The sequence below is a fragment of the Capra hircus genome, chromosome 5 (assembly GCF_001704415.2).
Source record: "Capra hircus breed San Clemente chromosome 5, ASM170441v1, whole genome shotgun sequence".
NCBI classification, from domain to species: Eukaryota; Metazoa; Chordata; class Mammalia; order Artiodactyla; family Bovidae; genus Capra; species Capra hircus.
The window spans coordinates 46,949,685-46,967,105 of NC_030812.1; the positions used below are offsets into that span (position 1 = coordinate 46,949,685).

The window sequence follows — 17,421 nt, forward strand, 5'->3', positions numbered from 1 at the left end:
AGTCTAGCACACAAACAAATTAGGCAAAAAAAAAAAAAAACAAAACTTTAAGATTGAAATGATACTTTTAATTCCTCCCAAAAGCAAAACAAAACTCAAAAGCATGAAGCGAGCTTGACTCCCCTTACCAGACCATAGCATTAACACCCACTAACTCATACATTTTACAAGAAACAATACTTGTCCATACTTAAGCTTATGTGTACTTTTTATTTCCTACCTGAGTAGGACTCATATTTCATAAATGGGAAGGCCTATGCATGAGGGATCCTTCCATCTGTCCTGATCTCTCAATCCCTGACCCAGGAAAGGATCTAACATTAATGACTTTGGGGAGATAACTGAAGAACATTTCACCTTCAACAGCAGTGTTTCTGTCTGGAACTCAGAAGCTGTATCCTTCCACACTCAGGTAATGATCAGTATGATTTTCCTATACTTCCTTCTTGTTAAAATTTATAGATCTATATTGGTCTGTTGCCTATGTTAAACTGGAAAATCCTTACAAGCAGGGACCATGACATTGTATCTAGTATAATGCTTTGTTTAAGATTCTGCCCAACAAGGTTTTCGATATTTAACAGACATTCTTTAATTCATTCAATCAACAGATATTTACTGAAATGTCTTCTCTATACCAGGTACAATATTAGATGCTCGAGAAGTAAGCAGGAAACAAAGCAAACAAAAAATCCCTGCCCTCATAAAGCTTATTTCTAGATGGACAATAAACAAAGAAATATATGTATGTATATGCATATATATAAAGTATACAAGGAATGATAAGTGATATAGAGAAAAACAGCACTTTCACTTTTCAGTTTCATGCTTTGGAGAAGGAAATGGCAACCCACTCCAGTGTTCTTGCCTGGAGAGTTCCAGGGATGGGGGAGCCTGTTGGGCTGTCATCTATGAGGTTGCACAGAGTCAGACATGACTGAAGTGACTTAGCAAAGGAGCATAAAGGAGCATGTATGAATTTTAAAAGCATAGTCAGGGTACATAATAGTTCATCAAAATCCATGAAGGATGTGAAGAAGGAAGACTCAAGGTTACCTATAGGAAAAAAATTCCTTGAATGTCCATGGAGGCCAATTAATTTGGAGTTGAGCAATTAAGAAGAAGGAAATGAGAAAAGCAATGTAGGGCTTTGGTGTTTACTGTGAGATGGGACTTCCCAGGTGGCACTAGTGGTAAAGAACTTGCCTGCCAATGGAGGAGACATTTGAGATGTGGATTCAGTCTCTGGGTTGGGAAGATCCCCTGGAGGAGGGCATGGCAACCCACTCCAGTATTCTTGCCTGGAAAATCCCATGGACAGGGAAGCTAGCAGGCTACAGTCCATAGGGTCGCACAGAGTTGGACACCACTAAAGCAACTTAGCATGCATGCATGCTAAGGGAAGCTTAGCATGAGACGGGAAGCTACTGGAAGGTTCTTAATAGGATAATGGTATAAGACACTTTAGGCTTCCTGCAGGAGCCATAGGATACGCAGGTTCGATCCCTGGGCCAGGAAGATCCCCTGGAGGAGGGCATGGCAACCCACTCCAGTATTCTTGCCTGGAAAATTCCATGGACTGAGGAGCCTGGTGGGCTACAGTCCATAGGGTCATAAAAAGTCAGTCATGACTGAAGTGACTTAGCGCACGCACACACACACACATAAGATAGTTCACATGTTTAACAGGCTTACTGGCTGCCGTGTTGAAAAAAAACTCAAGGGGCTTCCCTGGTGGCACAGTGGATAAGAATCCACCTGCCAAGGCAGGGGACTTTGATCCTGCCGATGCAGGTTTGATCCCTGATCTGGAAAGATTCCACATACCTTGGAGCAGCTAAGCCCACATGCCACAACTACTGAAGCCTATGTTCTACAGTCCATGAGCTGAGCTTGCAAGCTGCAATGACTGAAGCCCAGGCACCTAGAACCTATGCTCTGCAACAAAAGAAGCCACCGCAACGAGAAGCTGGAGCACCACAGCCAAGAGCAGTTCCCACTTGCCGCAACTCTAGAAACGTAGCACAGCCAAAAATAAGTAAATAATTAATCGATTTTTAAAAAGAAATAAAGAAAGGAACTCGAGGTGAGGCAGGGTGACTGACTAGGAGCCCAATTAGGAAACTGCTGAATTATCCAGGTGAGATCTGATGGTGGTTTGGCCCAGGATGGCTGTGGTGGCAGAGATAATAAGAAGTGGTCAGATAATTAGATAGATTCTGAAGGCAGAGTCAATGGCATTTACTGAGAGACAGGAAGTGGTTTGTGAGAGAAAGCAAGAAGTCACAGGAGACTAAACTTTTGGCCAGAACAAATGAAGGATGGGGTTGCCACTGAGACGGGGAAAAACTCTGAAGGAGTGGAACACTTCTGGACTGTTGTGGTGAAGACTGTCAAGTAGGCAAGTAGATGGATGGTGCTGATGTTTAAGACAGAGACCCGGGCAAGAGATCTGGGAGCTATCAGCACATAGATGGTACTGACAAAGACAGTGGGTAGGATAGATAAACAGCAGAGAAGAGGCCCATGGACTGATCCCAGTGGTATCCTAAGAGATCAGGACAGAGCATACTAGGTAAGAAGAGAAGGAAGAGAATGTAGCGTTCTAGAAGCAAAGCTTTCAAGAGCAAGGAGTGATCAAATGTGTCAAGTAAGACGAACACTGAGAACTGACTGTTGGATTTAGCCACAGTGACCTTGGACAAGGGGAACCTCAATGGAGCAGTGGGGCAGTGGGGAGAAGACCTGACTGGAGCAGGTTTAAGGGAGGATGGAGAAACTGGAGTATAAAGCGCCCTTTTGAGGAATTTTACATAAAGGGGAACAGAGAAAGAGGTAGCAACTTAAAAGTCTGATCTAGACAGAACACTGTAAGATGTGAGAAATGACATAGTGGGCAAAGAACATGGGTTCTACTCCACCTTCAGGGAGGGGAAGCTTAACTCTTATTTCTTAAGTTGGGCCCCACAGTGACTTCCTTCCAAAGAGCATAACATGGAAAGGGGGTGGGGCAGGTGGTTTCACAGTGTCAAAACCTGACAGACTCTACTCCAGCCATGGTTAACATCCACAGGGATTAGTCCTGTAAACAGTGTGCTCCCCTGATATGATGTAATAAAAAGGGCACTCTATCTCTTGTGGTCTGCCCTTCCCCGAAATCCACAATCTCAGTCTAGTCATGAGAACAGTATCAGACAAATCTTAGTTGAGGGACATTCTTCAAAACAGTAGACCAGTGCTGATCAGTAGTGACCAGTACTCCTCAAAACTGTCAAGGTCATCAAAAACTAGAAAAGTCAGAAAAATTATCACTGCCAAAAGCCTCCAAAGGATACACGATAACCAAATGAAATGTGATATACTGGGTGGGATTCTGGAAAACAGAACAGACTTTAGGTAAAAACGAAGGAAATCTGAATAAAGTATGAATGCAATTTAATAATAGTGTATCAATAGTGGAACAAATGTACCATACTTATGTCAGATGCTAATAACAGGGGAAACTGGGTGCAGAGTATATGGGAAGGACAGAGTATATGAGGACTCTTTGTGCTATCTTCTAAATTTTTCTGTAAACTCAAAATTGCTCTAAGCAATAAAGTCTATTTAAAATTAAATAAAAACAACATAAACTCTAGAATCTGACCATCTGGTTAGAATCCTAGTCTGCAACTCATTAGACTATGATTTGAGGTACATGCTAAGTCGTTTCAGTCATGTCTGACTCTTTGCGGATGGCATGGACTATTGCCCACCAGGGTCCTCTGTCCACGAGATTTTCTAGGCAAGAATACTGGAGTGGGTTGCCGTTTCCTTCTCCAGGGGATCTTCTGAACCAGGGATTGAACTTGTGTCTCTTACATCTTTTGCACTGGCAGGAGGGTTCTTTACCACTAGGGCCACCTGGGAAATCCCTGATTTGAGGTAAATTACCTAAATTCTCTGAGTCCGTTGTCCTGTCTATAAAGTGGAAATAGGATGAGTACCTGGATGATACCTCTCAGATACGAGTAACTGAGGGCTTTTGTGATAAATAATGAAATAATCAGGGAAAGTGCTTAGCACAGAGTCTCTGGCAGATAGTAAGCACTCAATAGGGGCTTCCCAGGTGGCTCAGCGGAAAAGAATTCCTGAGTCAGGAATTGCCTCTAGGATAGGCAATGGGCAACCCACTCCTAGTATTCTTGCCTGGAAAAATCCCATTGACAGAGGAGCATGGCAGGCTATAGTCCACGGTGTCACAAAGAGTCCAACATGACTGAGTAGTCAACTGAATATGCGTGCACAAGCACTCAATAGACGGTGGCAACTATTAGTATCATATTATTGCTTTAAATCTTTACTAAATATTCAAATGCACATTTAATGTGATTTTACAGTTAATTTGTTTTAAACAGATTAATGATGATTTCTGTGGGAATTTTCTTTCCTTTGTTGAGAGGAAGAAAGTTGAATATAACCTATTACATAGTATCTGTAAGAAAGAAGAGTTTCTCTCATTGTACCATAAGTGTTGAGAGGTTTTACAAAGTAAGCTGCTCCAAACAATTTAAACACTAGTTCCATGTAATGTAATGAAATCAGTTGTCACCAGAGGCTCTGCATATATGTTATGATGTCTTTGAGTAGTATATGATAAATGGCATTTTTTTTTGCATTTTCTAAATTGGGTTCCTACTTTCATTACAAAGCCATAACATCATCAACATCAGCCAGAATAAATTATCTTGTGATTACACTATTTTAATAACAATGAAGTAGAAGTGATTTAAAGATTAATGTGCAGGATGTGTTTAAAAATGAAAGAATTAAGTGGAGTAGTGAAAGACTACAGTAAAATAACTGCTATATTAAGATACTATTAAAGAAGAGAATTTGGCCTAAGCAAATGACTCCCAAACCAGACTGTGCATCAGATTCACCCTGGGGCTTGGCAGAAAACAGAAAGAAGCTGGACCTATGCAGGGGTGGAACCTGGGCATCTGCAGCTTTGAAAGACTTTGCAAGTGATTCCCATTTGTCAACGTCCAGTCTACCTTATCAGTAAACACTGATCATATCATATAGGCCACCATAAGATCTGCCTTTGTTGGAACTGCCTTTGTAAATACAGCTTGATATTCACCATCATCAACAAACATGATCAGTTCCAGTGAGAACCAACACTTAGTTCAGTTAATCTTCCCTTTTGCTTTTCTCTTCTCTTGCCTATCTCTATTACAGTTGTTTTCTATATGGAATTTTGGACCCTCTGCATCCTCAGGCTTTCAGCTGTCCTGAGCATAAAAGATACTGTCTCCTCGGGGCTTCCCTGGAGGCTCGGCGGTAGAGAATCTGCCTGCAGATGCAGGAGACACGGGTTCAATCCCTTATCCAGGAGCGTGGGAGCCACAACTAGTGAGCCACGCGCGGCACCTACTGAAGCCCACGATCTGTTGAGCCTGCGATCTGCAGCAAGAGCAGCCAGCACACCACACCTAGAGAGTAGCCCCTACTCGCCGCAACTAGAGAAAAGCCTGGCAGCCACGAAGACTCTGCACAGCCAAAAATAAATTAATAAATAAATTAAATTATATATATAATAGAAGCCATCTCCTTGAGTCAGTCCTCCGACATTCTCCCCTCTGCCCTCCAAAGTCAAGTCTCCCCTCCCTGCAGCTCTCTCCTTACTTCTTACTTTCACTGTGCCAGCGGGGAAACTTGGTCTATTGAACACGGGCAGTTGCCCTCAACAGCCAGGAACCAATCCAGCCTTCCTTTTCTGCTGAGCCAACAATTCATGAAGTAGCTGGTCCATGCCTGGTCTCATTTCAGAATATGGTCCAGGCAGTCAGGGGCACAGCCCCCTGCACAATGAATTATAGCTATAACAGTTTACAGTCTCCCCCTAGGAGAGAACAAATTTACAAAGGAACAATGGTTAGGCTACCTATAAAACAGAACCCTGACCTACAACGTGCATCAGCTAGCCCAGGAAGCCAGTGTTCTATCTAGAGTAACCAGTCTGGGAGGTCAAACTACTATCAGTAGCAACTAGTCCAGGAAACCAAACAATAACCCTTACAGCAATTGGCCCCAAATGGCCAGGGCTTCATTAATAGCTGACAGCTTTCCTAATTTTTGCCCCTAATTCCAACTTACAGTCAACTGGAGAAAGCCAAATATGAACCCTTATCACACATAATGTCCCACTTCTAGTGGCCTATGTGCAGCTTCCCCATGCCAACAGCCTCCATTCGGGGCATACCTGAAGCCTTCTCTTTTGGAGCTATACTTTTTCCACTTCTCTGCTTGCCTTTGCCTCTCGGTCAAATGCAAGCGATGGGGGCTGACTCCCTTGCTTTGAATAAATAGCCTTTGCTTGTTCTCATTTGGGTGGTCTTCGTTTATTTCCACTGCTAGGAAAATAGGGCTATGTGTTTGAAATGGCTCACTGAGTGGTTCTTTCATGGCAGAAGTGGCTGTACTTTAGGGAGGCTGTGAGATGCAGCTGAAAGAACACAGTAATATTTGTGACCCTGAGGAAGTCATAGAGGGAAGTTGTAGGTTATCAAACTCCAAGGTCTACATGTCTTATTTCTTTTTAATTTCAAATAGACCTTATTGTTTAGAACAGTTTTAAATTTACAGAAAAATTCAGAAGAGAGTATAAAGAGTCCTCATACACTTTATCCTTTCTGTATACTCTGCTTCAAATTCTTGCTCTGCACTTTCTGGCTTTGGACTTTGTTGGCTTGGACTAGTTACTTAACCAACTTGCACCAGTTTCCTCAGTTGTTCAAACACTGATGATAGCACCTGCCCGACAGGGATATTGGAAGAGTTTATGAGACAACCCAGATAACGAATGAATATCTGAGATTCATGAGGAGGGAGAGAAAGAGAGAGAGGAGTGGGAGAGACAAGATTCAGCAACATTGAGCTGAACTTCCTGAAAAGGAGCAGTGGCCTGGGGCTGAGTACTAACTGCCTCTTTTAGATGAGACATGTTCTTCCCTTGGGTTTCAAGCGGGTCTGCACCAACCCACTTCCCTCATTTATGATACCTGCTCAGCTCTAACATTCTTTAACCATGGACTGAACTAAAGACATTTTTCTCTTCCGAATTTGGTAACTCCAGGAAACCAAGGGATGCAAAAACTGCCATGCCATCATCCATTTCAAAAAGATATGGTGTGGGAGGGATCTTAACTCTCAAATGCATACTGGAAATGTCCACGGTCTCCAGAAATCAGAGTTTTCTGATTTTTTACTGCAGGGCTATAATATAAAATTATAGAGCTTATAATACCTAGAAAATCTTTATACAACTAGAAACTCAATAACGCCACATTTCATAAAGTGTGACCATATTATTCATCAACAACAAATTAAACTTTTTTCCTCCTTTGTTTTCTGCTATTTGGGGTAAGAATAATAGATAGCTATTTCAAAGAATTAAGGCTATACTGTTTTGACATATTTGTGTTTATTTTCAACCAACATTAAATGTGACATCATGCAATATCAAATCGAACCATAAACGCAGGTATTTACAGATTTTTGTCTGAATTATTTCTGTTGATCACACTCAACGCATGGCCATAGGCCATGGCTTAACTTTCCAAAGTCTGAATAAAATGGAGTCTTGGAGGCAACTTACTAAATTCAAGAACCATTCTCTAACCTAAACCTTCATTCCACTATATTGGGTAAATAAGCAAAGTATATTTAATTAAGAACGCTGGAAGCCACGTTAGTTACAAATAATTTTTTACTCTAGCATTTCACCTGAAATGTAATTAAGGGGAGTGCATTGAAAACACTACTTGATAAATATTTTAAAGGTATAAACACATCTTCATACGAAAATTACACTCTGGTGGTCCCTTTACAATGACAAGAGACATTTCACAGGCGTGTCTTTTTAAAATATTCCGAACCAGGCAAGGCAGGAATCGTGGCGAAACGTTAGATGGTTTTACGCGGGTGGCTGGTTTCCCCCACGGGCTCCGCTCATTTAATCTCACCGCAAGTTTTTGTGACGAAGGGGGAGCTCTGGGGTGGGTCTCGGGAGTATCTGCGTCCCTCCCAGGGCGAATGAGGAAAGGGCATGTCCGCAACAGAGCCTGGGAGGCCTCGCGGTCCCTGAGCACCCAGGGCCGGCCCGCTGCGCGGGCAGCCCGTCTGACCGAGCGCGCGCCGCCGCCCCGCCGCCCCCGCCGCGCTCACCGAGGCCGCGCCAGCCGAGCGCGCCGTCGCAGCTGTCCAGGACCGCGCAGAACTCGCCCAGCAGCGCTGGCGGCAGGTCGAAGAGCAGAGTGTGCGACGAGAGCGCCCTGCGGGTCCCACCGCGCCCCGCCGCCCCCGCCGTCCAGGCCATGGCTGCGCTGCGGGGGACCAGGGACCGCGCCTGGGAGGGATGCGGAGCCGTTACACAACCGCGGAAATCCTGCTAGCACGACGACGGCCGAGGAGGCCGCCCGCCCGGAGCCCGGGCCGCGCCGAGGGCGGGCCCCCGGTGACGCACTGCGCGGCTCCCCGGAGAGGCCCCAGCGGCCGCCCGGTCTGGTGCGCCGCGGCTCACCAGGTCCCAGCTTCTCCCTTGCTGGTTGGCTTTCGGTTCCTCCGGCTTTGAGACGAGACTGAAGAGACCAAGAAAAGAGGGAGGGGTGAGAAAGACCAGAAGCGCAGAACTGATGGAGAGTCCGCCATCCCCTCGACCTGGCCTGGATGACCTGGGAGATGATCTGTGCTGACTTTTTACAAAGTTATATCTTTTGATCCTCTTCTTTGAGGAAACACTTGGAAAAACCCACAAAAATTGAAAGCGGAAAATAATCACTCATAGCCCCACTCCGCTGAGGACAACCAACCTCTCTAAACGTTTGGCACATTTTCCTCCGACCTTTTACCCAAGTTAGATAAATGGGCATGTCTGAAATGATTATTGGGAAAGACATACAGACAACAGAAAAACAAAAGAGAGAACGAAGTGGGATGAAATTGTGGCCATCTTCTTCATGAAGTTGTCCATTCTCCAAACTATTTGGTTTTACTAGTCTTTTGTCCATGGATTTTCCTGATGAAATATTGTTCGACCACTTTTTCCTTCCTCAAAATGCTTCGCAGAATTTTCCTCTAGCTTTCAACAAGGAGTTTAAGTAAAATCACATATTGTTCTGAAGTCATCTACCATTTTTGCTATAATATCCCACCGCAGGCATGATATGAATGCTGTGCTTAGTCGCTCAGTCGTGTCCCACTGTTTGCGACCCCATGGACTTGATACGAATGCTACTGCCAAAACAAAAAAAGAGAGAGAGCATGGAACATTGGAACATGGTGAGAAAAATCCCAACCTGAAGGACTGAAGAGTGGACGACGGCCATTGAAAAATTTATTCGTGTTTAGTCGCTAAGTCGTGTCCGATTCTCTGTGACCCCATGAACTGTAGCCCGCCAGTCTCCTCTGCCCATTGGATTTCCCAGGCAAGCATACTGCAGTGGGTCGCCATTTCCTTCTTCAGGGGATCTTCCCAACCTGCGTCTCCTGCACTGGCCAAGGATTTCTTTACCACTGAACCTCCACCGAGGGCATCAGAGGGCAGACACACTGAAACCATACTCACAGAGAACTAGTCAATCTAATCACACTAGGACCACAGCCTTGTCTAACTCAATGAATCCAAGTCATGCCCGCACGGCAACCCAAGAAGGGTGGGTCATGGTGGAGAGGTCTGACAGAATGTGGTCCCCTGGAGAAGGGAATGGCAAACCATTCAGTATTCTTGCCTTGAGAATCCCATGAACAGTATGAAAAGGCAAAGTAATAGGATACTGAATGAGGAACTCCGCAAGTAAGTAGGTGTCCAATATGCTACTGGAGATCAGTGGAGCTGAGTGAACTCCGGGAGTTGGTGATGGACAGGGAGGCCTGGCGTGCTGCAATTCATGGGGTCGCAAAGAGTCCGACACGACTGAGCGACTGAACTGAACTGAACCTCCACGGAAGCCGCCATTGAAAAAGATCAGCATCTGTTTGCAACCTTTCTGATTTGGTCTCTTTGGGAATGACGCCCTCTAGGGGTCAACAGTGATAATGCACCATCGTTTGGTAGCTGCCTCAATTTCAAAGTCGTTCTCAGCTCAAGTATTCCACAAAATATACTTGAAAATTGGTAATAAATAAATAAATAACATTAAAAAATATATATCATTTGGGCAAGGGTTTATGTACCGCTTGTTTCAATGTTCAAATGGCTAAAGTTTTCCTGTCAATCTGCACACACTTAAGAAGCCCTATATTCCTTGAGGGATTACCTGAATAAGCTCAGCAACAGTGGCTAGTAGAGGCGGTCAAGTATCTAGTAGCTCTCGAATTGCTGGAACCGAAGAGCCAAATTCAAATACGCCAAGGAGCCAGGAATTTACTGTGGCTCAGTGAAGCAGTCTGCAAGGCCTGCTTTGCCAGAGCGTCTAATTTACAGAGAATCAAGAATTGTACGTGAAAGCGGGATTATGGGAAATCGATATAGATTATGTGAAATGTCTTTTATTTTCAGTATTGGCAGTTAGTATCAGACCACGCTCCTTCCCTGTTTCTTAAAACTGCATTTGACTTTTGAATTTTATTTCATCAGGTTGTATGACTACTACTCTTCGCTGTTGCTATCATCCACCGCTCTCCCTCACCTCAATTTCTCCTCCTCCTTTTTCAACTAGATAGCTCCTGCTTACTGTAGTTTTTTTCCAAAGCTAATTTCTTCTTAATCCTTGATGATTTAAAATATAGGTAGAACAGATGATAATCTCTAGTACCCTGGACTCTCAGTTCCTTCATATGTCTTCTCCCTCAGTAATTTTCTCCTTCACACTATTTCAGCCACTTACTCATCCCCTAGAACTTGCCATTATCAATAATTGCACCGTGTCTGTAAATTCTACTTCAAGAATCTGTTCTCTGATTACATCTCCTATCCTGTAGTACTCTGACCCCAACAATCCCTACCCTCACCAGAATATCAAATCCAACATCTTGCCACCTCTTCTCTGGCCCCACCCTCTTGATGTTCTCACCTTTCTCTTTAGCCATAAAGTTCACACTCAGTTATTATAGTCCCTCCCTTGCACATGCTCTCTCTACTCTTACTCCCCCGTCACTTTGTTGAACTCCCTTGGCAAATCTAGCATCCCGATTGAATCCAATTTTCCAATTTGGAAATTCAGGAAATTCTTCACCTGATGGAGAAGGCAATGGCAACCCACCCCAGTACTCTTGCCTGGAAAATCCTATGGACAGAGGAGCCTGGTAGGCTGCAGTCATGGGGTCGCTAAGAGTCGGACACAACTAAGCAATTTTACTTTCACTTTTCACTTTCCTGCATTGGAGAAGGAAATGGCAACCCACTCCAGTGTTCTTGCCTGGAGAATCCCAGGGATGGGGGAGCCTGGTGGGCTGCTTGTACAGAGTCAGACACAACTGAAGCGACTTAGCAGCAGCAGCAACATACACCTGAATGTAGCTGGAAGGGGGAGGGGCAATAAAAACCCTATTAGTTGGACACAATTTAAAATCAAAGCCTTGGCCTCATGTGGGTTCTTTATGCTGCCAGACAGTCACATCTGTGCTTTTATTTTACTCTGATGAACTCCTTGGCAACCGGTTTATGCCATCTCTCTTCTCAATCCCGTCACCTTCTCGCCCAACCTCATGCTCAACTAATGAGCTTGAGAGCACTGATACATCAGGAGAAAACTTCCGTAGAATCTCATTACCACATACCTACCTACCTACCAGCACCTGCAGCAATATACACTCCCCTCTCGCCAACCTTTTTCATGGATTAATTATCTAGGCTCCTAAATCTAATCCCTTCACTTGGGCAATAGATCCTATCTCCTCTCCTGAACTCCTAGGCATTAAAGACAGCTGTTCTCATGATCTACAAAATCAGCAATTTCTCACTGTTTACTGGATCGGCTCTATGCTTGTGCTTAGTTGCTCAGTCTGTGCAACCCTATGGACTGTAGCCTGCCAAGCTCCTCTGTCTGTGGGGATTCTCCAGGCAAGAGTCCTGGAGTGGCTTGCCATACCCTCCTTCAGAAGATCTTCCCAACCCAGGAATCGAACCCATATCTCCTGCATTGCAGGTGGATTCTTTACCTTCCGAGCCACTAGGGAAGCCCAAAAATACTCGAGTGGGTAGCCTATCCCTTCTTCAAGGGATCTTCCTGACTCAGGAATTAAAACAGGATCTCCTGCATTGCAGGCATATTCTTTACCAGCTGAGCTACCAGGGAAGCCCTATCCATTGTTTATATGTACCACAACTTCTTTATCCATTGTATATATATGTACCAATTCTTTATTGATTCATCTGTTGATGGACATCTTGGTTGCTTCCATGTTCTCTTAACTCTTAATGTCAGAGCACCCCAGGGCTCAGTCCATAGTTCTCTGTATTGACACCCATTCCCTTGGTGAGCTCAGCCAGTTCGGAGGCATTAAATACCAACTATCTACCCAGGTCTGCCAAATATACTTGTTTAGCCTAGACCTCTCTCTTGGACTTCAGACTCAGGTCCAAAACTGAATCCTCGATCATGCCTCCTGAACCTACCATTCGATACTGTTCCTTCTCTAAATTACACCATTCTTCCAGTTGCTTGAACCAAAAACTATAGAGTCATCCTTGGCTCCTCTGTTTCTTCACAGCCCATGTTCAGTCCACCAGCAGATCCTGTTGACTCAATTCAGAATATATATTTTTTCCACTTTCACAACTGCCACCCTAGTTTGAGCCATCATGATGTCTTGTCCAGATCACTGTAGTTGTCTCCTAACTGAAAGTAGTTTTCACTATTGCTTCCTGCAGGCTTTCCTCAACACTGCAGCCAACCTGATCCTTTTAAATCAAATCTGATTATGTCTCTCCTCTGTTCAGAAGCCAACAATGGCTTCTACTTTCAGTCAGAAGAAAAATCAGACTCTTCCTATGAGCTACATTCTCTCTCCCACTCCCCTCCACCCTGTTACCCTGTGATCATGTGTCCTTGTTCATTCTACATAGCCACACTGATTCCTGGCTGGTCCTTGAACACAGCAGGCAGAATCCCACATTAGAGCCCTTTGTACTTGCTATTCTCTTGCCTGGTATACTCTTCCCATATTCTTCCCTGATCTCCATATTTAAAATTGCTTTCATCCTTGTACTTAGATTTAGGCTGGCATGTGACTGGAGCTGCCAACAATTTATGGCGTGGGGGACCGAAATCTCATTCAGATTTCTCTCTCGACCGCTCTTGACCTGAAATAAGAACAGGTGGCAGCTCTGGTTGTCTCTGGAACCATTTTGCAACCACACAGAGATAGAGTGATGTTAGTCCTAGGGATGATGGTCTGGTGAGAGAATGATCTTAATAAAGTCATTAACCAGCTCATTTGTTCCATGCCTGGAGAATGTCCTGCTCATGGACTTATATGACATAAATTCCCTTATTAGATCACTTTTTACACCAGGGACCTTGTCATTTGCAGCTAAATGCATCCTAATTGATTCACTGGACAGACATTTGGTAATACTTCCTGATTTTGCTGAAGCCCTGTGAAACCTCTAACCTCTGTGCAAAACTAGAGCTCAGATGGACATATGCAGCTGTATCTGTGGAATGTGAGATGAGCGTGAAACTGGATTGCAGAGAGAGACAACTGAACCCCTGAGAGAAAGTGAATGTTAGTGGAGAATGATTCTGGCAGTGGGGGTGGAAGTAACGTGAAATCCTAGACGTGCATGTGACATCCAGGCAGACCCAGACCCACTGCCAGCATACATGCTTTCTAGTGAAGAGAGGGCTGTGGTGAAACCTCTGAACTGCCTCACACTGTGACCTAGCCCTTTGCTATAGAATGCCGTCCAACTCCACCCTCTCCCTCAAGTTTTGGACGTTAGAAGAAGACAGTGTTTCCACCGCAGCTGGAGGTAAGAGAGTAATGAACTGCACAGATGAGCAGACAGAGATGCTAGGGAAACCCTGAAGGCCAGAGTGACGGTGGCACAGATACATGGTGTTATCAGTGGTGAGGCCCCAGGTGAGCACAGGCATCAAAACCTCAGAAATCTAACAACAGGTAAGAGAGAGAGTAAGTGAGGCAGATAGCAGCGCTTCATATGTTTGAGACAACTATCTTGGCGACAGCTATTTGCTCAGTATCTCTAGGGCTGAATGTTCAAAGGACACCCAGGCTTGTGGGTTATGGGGGATTTTCTGGTTTCAGAACTTTAAGACAAAGATCACTAATCTGTCCCATGTTTGAGCTTCATCCCATCCCTGAGCCTTATCCTAGAGGGTCATAGGTGCCCCAGGGTTCAGGAATAGGGTAAAGATCAGTAATGGGGTGGGAATGTTTGTAGTACATATTAACTTGATAATTTTAAAAAGCGGAAGTTCAGTGGTTTCTTGAGCTTTCATCAAAATGATCTTATGAAAATAACATGCAATAATTAGTCCCTCAGTTTTCTTTTTCTCTCTCTCTCTCTCTATTTTTAAAGAACATTAGGCTTACATTGTCATGTAACTCAGCCTTTTCAAAAAATATCAAAACATTTTTCTAAAAATCTATTATTTCACAAAATGATATACACTAAAATTTTAACAATTATCCTTTTAGGGTTGATAGAAAGGATTTGGGGGATTTTATTCTCTTACATTGTGTTTTCCAAACTTACTAAAGTTGGCAGGTATTATTTCTGTGATTAGAAGACCCTCAACTATAGAAAATAATTTCTCTTCCAGCACTTAAAATAATACTTATTTGTTTATTTGGCTGCACTGGGTCTTAGTTGTGGTATGAGTAATCTTTAGTTGCAGCAGATGGGATCTAGTTCCCTGACCAGGGGCCAAAGCCAAACCACCTGCATTGGAAGTACAGAGTCTTAGCCACTGAACCCACGAAGATAAGTCCCTCTTCCAACACTTTTATGATTTATCCTATTTGACTATTTCATTTTAAAATCATTTTCATAGTATTTTTAATCCCAGAATATATTTCTGTAATAACTTTTGCCTAGTCACCACTGACTTCTAAAAGTCTGATTTTATAATTGAATAGTTTTCAGTCAAGGGATTTTCATGATAATTTCAATATTAGCTAATGTTCTATTTCTGAAACATTTATTTATCCTTAGAAGAACCTCAAACGTGAAAAAAATCTGAGGTCATGGCAAAATTTTTTCACTTGCAGTAAAATATCTGCTCAGATTGTTTGCAATTTGAGACTGGAAAAGAGTTTAGAGATCCTAACCCAACTCCTGCAAAACAGCTGCTGGGTGTAACAACCCTGGAGGCTATTTGTTGAAAAAATGCCCCCAGCCCAGCCTCATTCGAGATTTCCAAAATTTCCTTGTCAAGTTACAGCATAAATCTTGTTTATTTTTCCCACTCTAGAGGTGGCTCCCTTTTCCTCACTATCCCCTCAGTGAATCCCTTTATGAAGTCTGTTTGAGCTGGCATTTAGTACCATAGACTATGTCGTTTAAATAACAGAAATTTTATTTTCTCACAGCTACACAGGCTACAACTTCAAGATCAAGGTGTCCAAGGAGTTCAATTTCTGGTAAGAGTGCTCCTCCTGGCTTATAGATAGCCTTTGCTGGGCTCTTGCTTATACACAGAGAGGAAGAGGGAAAGGGAGAGAGATGACATTCTGGTGTCACTTCTTAGAAAGGCACTAATCTATCTGATCAGGGCCCCACCCTATATGACGGTTAGTATAACTGGGCCATCTTGGGCCTGTGCAGTTCCTCCTGTCCTTCCACTGACCCTACCTAGGGCTGTACTGTGTAGTGACTCTCTTTTCTGCCATCAAGAGTTTTGCATTAATAGATATTGTTTAGTGATCATTAGGCCCAGATGGCCTCTATGCTCTGTTAGTCTCCAAACAATGATGAAGACTGTTGCTGACTTATTTTCTGTGCCCACAAGGCTAGTTACCTGTTTATAAATCTTGATTTATGAGTTCACGTGCTGTTTCCAAGCATCTACCCCCATGCCCTATAAAACTGTCTCAATGGTCTCTCAACTGTGTGGAGTGCAGCTTTGAATACTTTCAGATTGTTGTCCAACTGATCCCACCGTGTGGGTGAGTTACCCTGTAATAAACTCATCCATCGATTGTATGAAGCTGCCTGACTCACTTTTCAGTCTCAAGATGCCTTCTCAGCTCAGTGGATACTTTTCATCTCCTCCATTCTCCAACACACCTACGACCTCATTTGAGCTTAATTACTTCCTTAGAAACTCCTTCTCTGAACTCAGCCATACTGGGGGTTTGGTCTTCAACATATACATTGGGATAGGGGGAATGACACAGACTTCAGTTCATAATAAACTCTCTATACATAAATTCACATAAGAAATGACATCATGTCACCCAGGTTCCAGAGTACCCATCCTAACAACACTTCATTAATTAGTTATCCACATCACCTAGCCTTTCACAGTGGTCATAGTTCCTTTTGTTATGAATTTATTTCATTGTTCTGAACTTTTGAAAGAAAAATAAAAGCTTGAATTTTAATCTGGTGCCTTGATAATGAGAGCAATAACAAGTCTGTATATGAAAATACCCAGCATATTTGGGTCTAAAGATATTAGTAATTATCCAGATAAAATGGCTTCTGTGCTTATTCTGACAGTTTCATAGTATCAGTCCCTCATCAGAGCATCTTTCTTGAATTTTGGCCTTTTTTCCCCTATATGATGATGCTTGGTATTTTCTTCATATATTCCTGAAGGTTTCTTCTGTTTTCCTAACTGACATTTCTCTAGCCTGTAATAGTACCCACAGGCTGAATTCTTGGATCTTTTTGTTCCAGGTCTTAGAGATTTCATATAATCTCATTTTCTTCTATTATCTCTATGTAGACCACACTCATATTTATGTCTTCAGTCCTGGTCCACCCTGCAGATTCCTTTCTCACTCCTGTCTCCAGTATTTATTTCATTTCAGTTTTTGGTGGTTTTTTTTGGGGGGAGGCTTTCATCTCAAATCAGCGTGTCCCAAACTGATCACTTCCCGAAAAATCAATTTCCTTGTTTCTGGTGAAGTAGGCCAACGGAACTCTTAATAATTTAGATTGATTTGTTCAGAAGAATTTTCTCAGCATCTACTGTGTCAGACATCATGCTTTGTGTCTATATTCAAATCGTATGCTTCTATAATGTCACCCATAAGTGTCTGTGTTGTTTTCAGTTCGTCTTTACCAGTTATTTCATGTTTGTATTTTTTTAGTTTTTTAGTATCTCCTGCCAGGTGAACCCCTACTTATCCAATAAGACCAATGGAAAAATCACCACTTCTGTGTTGTGAATTGACTTGTGTAATCCCAAAATATGTGTTTAAATCTTAAACCTTGATACCTCTAAATGTGACTGTAATTGG

The 17,421-nt window shown here is 43.2% G+C and overlaps 1 protein-coding gene across 1 annotated transcript in view; it reads right to left on the reverse strand.

Annotated features, from left to right (window-relative positions):
• Window positions 1-9,281, reverse strand: part of IRAK3 (interleukin 1 receptor associated kinase 3) — a 57,040-nt gene extending 47,759 nt beyond the window's left edge. The window contains exon 1 of the mRNA XM_018047978.1: window positions 8,212-9,281. Within this exon, the coding sequence (XP_017903467.1) occupies window positions 8,212-8,362 (151 nt within the window). The 5' untranslated portion in view covers window positions 8,363-9,281. The remainder of the gene's footprint in view (window positions 1-8,211) is intronic.